The following is a 9,859-nucleotide window of genomic DNA, read 5'->3' as shown; positions in this document are numbered from 1 at the left end:
GCATCAAGGAAGAAGACACAAGCCCTAGTTACCAAGGAGGTAAAGAAAAATGGGGTGCAGGACCCGCAGCCCACGGGATCACCTGTGCTGTCAGACTCTAATCTGTATCCAGCTTTAATAGACCTAGAGTGGCATACACCCCCACTTTATAATCCTAGAGTGGCCCAAGCGGCCCAGGGGAGGACGGGACCTCTGACGGGGGGTGGGGGGCTGGCTTATGGCACTAGACAACGGACTGGACAAACTCCAGGTCTGCTACCCGTGAGGGCGCTTCCCTTGAGGGCCGTGGGACCCCCGGGAGTGGATGGGGAGCAGGCGTGTCAGTACTGGCCCTTCTCCACCAGTGATCTTTATAATTGGAAATCTCAAAATGCGAATTTTTCTGAAAATCCGAGAGATCTAATTAACCTTTTAGATTCGGTCCTTTTCACTCATCAGCCCACATGGGACGACTGCCAACAGTTGCTTAAGGTTCTTTTTACCACGGAGGAAAGGGAGCGAATTCAGGGAGAGGCACGAAAGTTAGTCCTTGGAGAGAACGGCAGACCCACCATCAACCCTCGAGTCATTGACCAGACCTTTCCTCTTGAATGGCCGCCTTGGGATTACAATGAGGCTGAAGGTAGGGAGCGTCTCCGGGTCTACCGCCAGACTCTAATGGCCGGTCTCCAGGCGGTGGCACGGAAGCCGACCAATTTGGCTAAGATAGGGGATGTTCGGCAGGGGCCTGTGGAAAGTCCAGCGGCTTATCTAGAGAGGATTATGGAAGCTTTCAGACAGTACACTCCCATAGATCCTACGGCAGAAGAGAGCAAGGCGGCAGTAATGATGGCTTTTGTTAACCAGGCAGCCCCAGACATTAGGCGTAAGGTGCAGAAAATAGAGAGGTTAAGTGAGAAAACTCTGAGGGACCTGTTGGAAGTGGCAGAAAAAGTCTATAACAATAGGGAAACGCTGGAAGAGAAGTTAGAGAGAATGAGACAGGAAGATAGGAAGTTCCAGGCGGGTGAGGCACGTAAGGCAAATAAGGAGATGGCCAAGATCCTACTTGCAGCCACGGGAGGGGGTCAGTTAGGGGCAAACGGCCGAGAACGACCTCGGAGGGAGAGGCTAGGCAAGGATCAGTGCGCCCACTGCAAGGAGCATGGACATTGGGCTAGGAACTGCCCCCAAAAGAAAGGGGGACATGGGGTTGGACCCTCTGGAAGGGTTATGGTGCTGGGGCAGGATGAAGACAAATAGGGGAGACGGAGTTCGGTGCCCTTCCCCGAGCCCAGGGTAACTTTGCAAGTGGAAGGGACCCCAGTTAGCTTCCTGGTGGACACGGGGGCAGAATACTCGGTGATTACCAGAACTACTGGAAGACTATCCAATAAGACTAGCTGGGTGCAGGGGGCGACTGGAACTAAGCCCTACCAATGGACCACGCAACGAAAGTTAGACTTAAGCTCAGGGCAAGTGAGTCATGCTTTCGTGGTCATTCCAGAATGCCCCACCCCGTTATTAGAAAGAGACATACTCACCAAATTAAAGGCCCGTATCTATTTTGAAGAAGAAGGAACAATAGTAACTGATGACAAAGGCAACCTTATCAGTAGCCCCCGGGTTACTCAAGTCCTGACCCTGGCTCAGGTAGACGAGTACCAACTGTATCAGCCCATGAAGGTCAATCAGGAAGGGGAAATGGGCTACTGGCTTCACAAGTTTCCTGAAGCCTGGGCTGAGACAGGGGGAGCAGGATTGGCAAAGCATCGGCCGCCTCTCTATTTTGAACTGAAACCAGGAGCAAAAAAAAAAAAAAAAAAAAAAACCAGCCCGGGTCAGGCAGTATCCCATGCCCCAACAGGCCAAAATGGGCATAACGCCCCACATTCAAAGGCTTCTAGATGCTGGAATCCTCCGAAAGTGCCAGTCAGCTTGGAACACTCCTTTGTTGCCAGTGAGAAAACCAGGTGGGAAAGATTATCGGCCTGTGCAGGACCTCAGGGAGGTCAACGCGTGGGTCCTAGACATCCACCCTACGGTTCCCAACCCTTATACCCTGCTGAGCTCCCTTTCCCCGACACAAACCTGGTATACCGTTTTGGATTTAAAAGATGCTTTCTTCAGTTTGGCGGTAGCCCTGCGCAGCCAGGAAATATTTGCCTTTGAATGGCAAGATGACGAACGCGAGGCTGACTCACTACCAGGGGCTTCTGTTAGACGCCCCTCGCATCCAGTTCTGGACTCCTGCCATCCTGAACCCAGCCATGCTGCTGCCAGATCCGGTGCCAGCAACGCCTGAACATAGCTGCCTTGAGATCCTGGCCGAGACCCAGATGGCCCGGAATGACCTGCAAGAACACCCCCTTGCAAACAGCGACCTGACCTGGTTCACAGATGGGAGCAGCTTCGTCCGGGACGGACACAGGTATGCAGGGGCGGCCATAGTAGATGAGCAAGGCAGGCTTATCTGGGCCACGCGCCTTCCACAGGGGACCTCGGCCCAGAAGGCTGAACTAGTCACATTGACAGAAGCCCTTCGCCGGGCCCAGGGGAAGAGGCTGAGGGTATATACTGACAGCCGCTATGCCTACGGGACAGTGCACACACACGGAGCCCTCTATAGAGAAAGGGGCGTCATTACAGCAGAAGGCAAGAGATTAAGCACAAGCCAGAGATACTCCAACTACTAGAAGCCATCCTGTTACCCAAGGCAGGGGCTGTAGGCCATACCCCGGGACACCAGAAGGGGGACTCCCTTGAGGCCAGGGGCAACCGGGCCGAGGACGCTGAGGCAAGAAGGGCTGCGGAGGGGCCGGTACTAACCAATGTTCTGCACTTGAGCTTGCCGCCCCCTGGGATGGAGAAGATGCCCCCCCAACCAGACTATTCCAGCACAGACATAAAGTGGGCCACAGAAAAACTGCAGGCGACGCCGAACAAGGATGGCTGGTTCCAAGACAGAGAACATCGCCTGACAGTCCCTGAGACCTTGGGGAACCAGCTACTAGGACACTTGCACCGGACAACACATCTTGGCAAGAAAAAGATGTTACATCTGCTGGCCATTGTACAACTCAGATTCAAATCACAAGAGAAGACAGCAGAAGACATTGTCAAAAAACTGCCGTGTCTGCCAGGTTATGCAGCCGGGGAGGACCAGGGGGACCCATACAGGTACCAGGGAATGGGGGAGGCAACCAGGATTATTTTGGGAAATAGATTTTACAGAGGTAAGACCAGAAAAATATGGGTACAAATACTTACTGGTCATGATAGACACCTTCTCAGGGTGGGTAGAGGCTTTTCCTACTAAAGGAGAAACTGCTTTAATAGTGGCAAAGAAAATATTAAGAAAATAGTTCCCAGGCATGGGCTGCCGGAGAGCATAGGGTCTGACAATGGGCCAGCCTTCACAAGTCAAATAAGTCAGGGGCTAGCCTGGGCTCTGGGGACAGATTAAAAATTACATTGTGCATATAATCCCCAGAGCTCGGGGCAGGTAAAAAAAAATAAACAGAACCCTAAAGGAGACTTTGACTAAATTGGTCCTGGAGACTGGCGGGGACTGGGTGACCCTCCTTCCCTTCGCCCTGTTCCGAGCCCGGAACGCCCCCTATCATTTAGGCCTAGCCCCCTTTGTGATTGTATATGGCGCTCCTCCACCTGTAATACCAAAAATGATCTCTGGGGCTCTGCCTGAAAACCCTAAATAAGTGCTGCAGACTGTACAGGCCCTGCAACGAGTTCAGAGCCAGATCTGGCCTGCCTCCGAGCCTTTTATCAGGCAGCTCGGCAGGAGGGAAAAGAGGTTGACGGGCATCCCTACCAGCCGGGAGATTGGGTATGGGTAAAACGACATAATAACAAAACCCTAGAGCCCAGGTGAAAGGGACCTTTTGAGATTATTCTTGTCACCCTCACTGCCCTAAAGGTTGACAGAGTGGCGACCTGGATACACCACTCTCACATGAGACCTGCCAACAAGGACGAGCAAGAGCAACAACAAAGTCAGTGGAGGGCCTCATCGGACCCAGAGAAGCCACTAATGACCAGACTGATTCGAGTGGCAACCAGACTGCCGCCGGACCAATGATGGGGACACCCGGAGCGAAGATGCTTGTGGTGACTGTTATAATCAAAACCTCAGCCTGTCTGTCTTTAATGAGTCTAAAAAATTCTGCATCCAGGTGCTAGTGTTCCCTAAGGTTATTTACCATCAAAAAGATGCATGGACAAAGGGCACAGAAAGAGCCGGATTGGCTAGAAAAAAAGAGAGCCCTTTACAGCAATAACCTTAGCCACCCTTTTCAGCCTAGGCGCAATAGGAGCTGGGACAGGAATTTCATCCTTAGCGATACAACATAGGCGGTTCGATAGTTTGAGGGCCGCTGTAGATAAAGACATAGCCAAAATTAAAAAAATCCATCTCTCTTTTAAAAAAAGTCCCTGACCTCACTGTCTGAAGTGGTGCTACAGAACCAGAGGGGACTGGACCTCATATTTCTCCAACAGGGAGGGCTATGTGCGGCCCTTGAGAAAGAGTGCTGTTTCTACGCTGACCATACTGGGATAGTTAAAGACACCATGGCTAAAGTCAGGGAAAGACTGGCAAAGCAGAAATGGGAGCATGAACAATAAAAAGGATGGTTTGAGTCATGGTTCAATAGCTCCCCTTGGCTGACTACTTTGCTTTCCAATATATTAGGACCCCTAATTGTGCTCCTGCTCATCCTCACTTTCGGACCTTATATTCTAAATAGATTAGTTGCCTTTGTAAAAGAGCAGGTCAATACCATACAATTGATGGTATTGCGGCAGCAATACCAAGAGCTGAGCTGTGATACCTGCTTAAAAATAAAGGAGGTATGAGACCCCATGTACGAGCAAGAGTGCTCGTAGCTAAAAAAAAAAAAAAAAAAGGGGGGGGAATGAAGAACAGGAATTGATAGTAGGAAAATGTGTGCTCTCTTTGATTCTAACTGATGCTATTGGCTTCTGTGACTATGCTTGCTTTTAGTTGTTTAATAAATATAGTTAATCAGAATGAAAAACAGAGATAAGAACAAAGGTAACTCCATGATAGGCTAGGCTTCCTGGATATGAGAAGCCTAGTTCTGCTTCTGTATATATGGCTTGCTGGCTTGGTGCTTAGCGTAAGTGGAGCCATGGCAGGCTTCACTAAAGTAAAGGAAAACAAAGCCCCGGGGAGGTAACTGCAAGTTGCTTTCTGATAAAGGACTGGAGAATCCAGGTGCCCTCCAACCAACTAAGTAGATTAAGAGCAAGACATGATCAGCGCATGAATAGCTTGTGCAGGGCGTGTGTTCCCAGTATCGCTAGTAACCAAAAACTAAAAGGTATGCAACAACAGCTCCCCTCCCCCGTCGGAGACCCTCCTCTTCCCCTGGATAATGTTAACTACAACTGGCGCCAGTGCAAAAAGTCCGAAACTTAGAGTCAACAAACCTAAAGCCAACGCGATCAGCCACTTCCAAACAAAAGGAACAAATAAACTGAAGGGGGATAAAGTGCAGACTAGTGTGTCATGTACAGACTGGTATGTCATATGCAGACTAACGTGTTATGTGCAGAATAACGTGTCGTGTGAAAACTAACATACAAAAAAGTATAAAAGCCTAATCTTTACCCCAGGGCGGGGTCCTAGTTCCTGGAGAGGCCACTGCGTTGGTGCTCTGGAATTTGGACCCTGGCCCGGGGCTAGTTAATAAACTCCTTTGCCTTTTTGCAGCCTCAGTGACTCTGCCTCTCTGTTCCTGGGGCCAAGGGGAACCGGATCTAACAGTATAATATTCCAGTCTGTGGGTAGATGATAACTTGGCTATTATCTGAAAGTCCGAGATTTAAGTGTTTTTTTTTTTTTTAACTGAAAATAAAATATAACAAATATTTTGTATGTATTTTGTGGAGTTTTTGGCAATTTTTTTTTCTTTAATTTTACTCTTCTGGTGGTTTATATAGGACGGTTTCTAAACATTCAAATAGTTGTGTTAAAGGTTTAAACATATGTAAACACTTCAGGTACATATGTGTGAACTTCCTTCCACAAAAGTTGCAATAACTTAAAATCCTCATGTCTGTGTATATAATGGTCTACCTTCAATAATCTTCAACAAAATTCCCTTACTTTTTAATCATTGCCAGTTTAATAGGCAAATTCTGCTTCTGACTATGAAAGTTCTGCTTCCTAATGTGTACTGAGTTTTGGTGAGCTGTCTGTTTATATTTTTTAAACTTGCTTGAGCTTAGTTTATCTGTGGCTTCTACCACTTAATGATTTTGGACCCTGTATCCTTTCACATATTTGATAGATATTTATTCTGTTTTCTTCTAGTTGTTCCTGGGCTTTGATTTGTAATTGAACTTATTTATGTATCACTGTACCACATAATAAAGACTTAAATCGAATTTTGCTCCAAATCCCTTGCCAAAGGCACCTATAAAATGTAATCAATAATTCTTGATGGGAATGTTTCTCTCCAAGGGTGTTTCTTTTGAGAACAAGATGAGCAGAGCTTAAATCATCCGGGCATGAGAGTAATAAGGAAAGAGTGTCCCTTCCCTTCTGTCTGGCATTAGTGACTAATATAGAAGCAAATCTGTCCTGTATGTACCTCCCACCCCGATTTAATCAAAAGAGAGTGGCCCAGTACAGGAAGCTAAAGTTCTCTTTGCTTTTATTTTATTTCTGTGTTGTTTGGTTTGGTTTCCTTTCGAAGTTTTCTTCCTAGTTTCAAAGACAGTTCAGTGTACCTTCTTGAATTAAAAACTTACGTTCTTCTCTGTCCTTTCTCATATAGGGGCACAGTGACCCCCTACACCACAGATCCAGCTATTAGCTGACTGGCAGGAGGGCAGGGAGGGAATGACACAGGAGAAATTGTCCTAGTGACACCACACACAGACAGGCGGATTTTGGCAAGGTCGAAATTTCGGGGGACTTAGCAGTCAGTGAGGAAACTGCAAGAAAATCCGGCAAGATGTCTCCATCCATAGCCACAGGGTATTAGGAAGATGAAGATGAAGAAACCCCAAGGTGGAGATTTCATTTTTTTATCTTTTTATGTATTGTTTTTTGAGGTTTTTATTGATACAAATATCTGTACATATTTATGCAGTGCATGTGACATTTTGCTATTTGCATAGACAGGGTAACGATTTAGTCAGGGTATTCGGGGGAAAGAAATCACTGTTTTCAAGGGACACCTGTATGTCCACGTTCACTGCAGTGCTATTGACAATAGCCAAGATGTTGAATCAATAACCCAAGTGCCCATCTACGGACAAATGGACAAAGAAAATGTAGCATGCACACAGAATGGAATATTACTGAGCCATTAAAAAGAAATCGTGCCACTGGAAGCAACAGGGAAGACTGTTATTCCAAAATAGAGGTTTTCAGGCTCAGCGATGGTACAAGATGATCATCGCTTTTGCCCATGGGAGAGGATCAAGATTGCAAGTCGAATCCAGCGGAAGCATGAAGTTCTTAGCTTCAGAATGTTGGATTTGGGTCCTTTCTCCAACAACTAATACCTGCAGTCCAAAAGAGGTCCTTTGACATGCCACATTGTTTTAGAAAGTAAAAGCAGTTTCATTGTGCAGATGAAAGCAATTTGAAAGTCATCTGGTACAACAGGAAATAAATGAATATTGTAATTCTTGCCCTCACCTGGCATTGCATGAAGGGCGCCCTCTAGTGGAGTCAAGTGATAAGGGAGCGGTCAAATGCTTAGTGTGGAGTGAGATGCTATTTAGCTTTTTAGAAAAGTGTTTGTGGTCCGCAAATTAAGGCACCATGTTCTGCTCTTCCTTAAATGTTTCATTCGTCTCTTTCCCTGGGGTCTGAAAGGCTAAAGTGTCCCTTCTTTGTTAAACATTGTTGTGATTTGTGGTTAAAACTATATTCGACATCATTTGCTCAGATTACCACTGTTCTATAAAAAGATTAGTCCATGGGTGTAGATGGATGCTTCTAGATGTATCACACATAAAGTTTAAATATGGACATAAATATTCATACATCCATACTCAGAGCAACATAACACGTTGAATGATAGAAAGCCACCTCTTTAAATTGATATAAAGCAAAATGTTGTTTGCATCATTTAAACTATTACACAGCTAAGTTTGCATTTTTAGAAATAATTTATGCTTTGTTTTTCCCATGTGAATTCTCTTCAGTGTCAGTCAATCAGGTAAATGCTTCCCAGAGAGTGGACCAGTTGCAAATGTTCTAAGTAACACAAAAATGAACAAGATAAAACCCAGCTTCAGTAAGCTGATATTCTAGTGCCTACGGTTTTAAAAGCTCTTTTTCTTCAACTACATTATGCATCATCGTTGTCTTAAAGCATATAAAGCATTGAAACTACAAGATTTATTTTTGAAAAATCCATTAAATATCTGCTTTCGTTTATTCTAAGAGTTCAGTAATATGGATTTCTTTGAGGTGATTTTTTTTCGTAGGAAGAACACAATGAAGGCTGGATTGAAAGGATCATTCTTTTTTTTTTTGGAGACACGTTTTACAATAATATTTTCCATAGATTAAGAACGATGGGAGAACATTTTGTATTTTTAGTCTTACGTATACTGCAATCAATTTAACTTATAATAAAATCACCAGCTTATACATACTAAAATATACAAATGCAATAATTACTTTTGGACTTTATTGTTTGGTATTTTGTGGTCGGCTTACCAAGGGAGCTACTTAAATGTTTCTAGGGAGATATTTTAACCAAAGTGGTTTTGTCGGTTCTATATATCACACGGTGCTATTGCTCTAAATTCTGTTTGAGTCTGGCGTTTGCTTACGAGCCAAGAGAAATCTAAACCTCACGGACTCACCCAAGGACAAGACCGAAATGAAGAATGGGCCAGCGGAGCAGGGTAGCTCGGATGTAGTTCACTTCTGAATCATTCTGATCCGCCGCTGGTTCCTATCAGTAACCAACTGATGCTCAAATAAGTGGTGAAAACGTCGCCTTAGATGCCAAGGCTGGTGGAGTGATGGCTCATTGGTTCCAGGATAATCTGTTTTAGACCTCCCGCTAGAAAGTTTATTGCCCTTGCCTTGGCCTTCAACAGAAGCACGATTAATTTTCAAACCCTTATTTACTAAACTCAGCCACTCCGTGGAGTTTTTCTCTAGTTAACTCAGTAATGTACTTTATAAAATGATCTTAGATTGTCTACAGAAAGTCATTCACCTCCTTGAAAACAAATTTGTTCAAAGGGAAAAAAAGATAAGACAATAGTCCTTAATTTCCTCATTGTGAACAACTACACATAAATGTTATTAGAGAAACGACTTATCTGACCTTTGTTGAGTAGGCTGGAATCTCTCCTCTCTCAGTCTTGGGAGAAGCGTTAGGTTCCATCTTGCTGAGAACGGGAGAAAGAGAAATCTTTTTGTCTTCCTCTGTGTTCCGCACCCTAAGTCTATTGTTGTTTGGGCTCTTAATTCTCACAACAACCCCTTTAGGTGAGGGATACTCGTGTGTCCATTTTTCACATGGGAACACTGCATCTTTTCAAGGTCACTCAATCTGTCCAAGGTCATACAGGCTGGCTATGGTTGGAGCTGAATTACAAAGCCTGAACTGTCATTTAGGGTACTGTGTTTGGGGGGAAAAAGTGGGAAAAAGAAAAACAACTTGGTATCAAGGCAATTAACAATGGAATTGAGAAGGGTTCTATATTGAAAAAAATTATTGAGCATGATTAACATAAACACAATGAGTTTTCCCTTCAGGAATCCAGCTATGAATCCTGCTAAAAAAAAAAGATGATATTTTATTTTGTTTTCTTCTGATTTGCAAATGTATGCAAGCATGTCTTTGATAATGAC

The 9,859-nt window shown here is 45.0% G+C and overlaps 1 protein-coding gene across 1 annotated transcript; it reads left to right on the top strand.

Annotated features, from left to right (window-relative positions):
- Positions 1-2,159: 2,159 nt before the first annotated feature.
- Positions 2,160-4,121, top strand: LOC138379058 (uncharacterized). Its single transcript, XM_069464321.1, has 3 exons — positions 2,160-2,549; positions 2,609-3,159; positions 3,917-4,121. Exons 1-3 carry the CDS (start codon positions 2,160-2,162, stop codon positions 3,954-3,956), a joined length of 981 nt encoding a protein of 326 aa, XP_069320422.1. The 3' UTR covers positions 3,957-4,121.
- The last annotated feature ends 5,738 nt before the right edge of the window (positions 4,122-9,859 follow it).

Source organism: Eulemur rufifrons, chromosome 30 (genome assembly GCF_041146395.1).
Source record: "Eulemur rufifrons isolate Redbay chromosome 30, OSU_ERuf_1, whole genome shotgun sequence".
In the NCBI taxonomy this organism is placed as follows: domain Eukaryota; kingdom Metazoa; phylum Chordata; class Mammalia; order Primates; family Lemuridae; genus Eulemur; species Eulemur rufifrons.
This window is presented reverse-complemented; position numbering and strand designations above follow the sequence as displayed.

What these genes read in the sequence shown, in the direction of transcription:
- LOC138379058 (XM_069464321.1), top strand. Translation starts at nt 2,160, where the DNA reads ATGACGAACGCGAGGCTGACTCACTACCAGGGGCTTCTGTTAGACGCC. An exon ending in CCCAGGGGAAGAGGCTGAGG is followed by an intron (nt 2,550 to 2,608) that starts GTATATACTGAC and finishes AGCCCTCTATAG; the next exon opens with AGAAAGGGGCGTCATTACAG. An exon ending in GACCAGGGGGACCCATACAG is followed by an intron (nt 3,160 to 3,916) that starts GTACCAGGGAAT and finishes ACTGCCCTAAAG; the next exon opens with GTTGACAGAGTGGCGACCTG.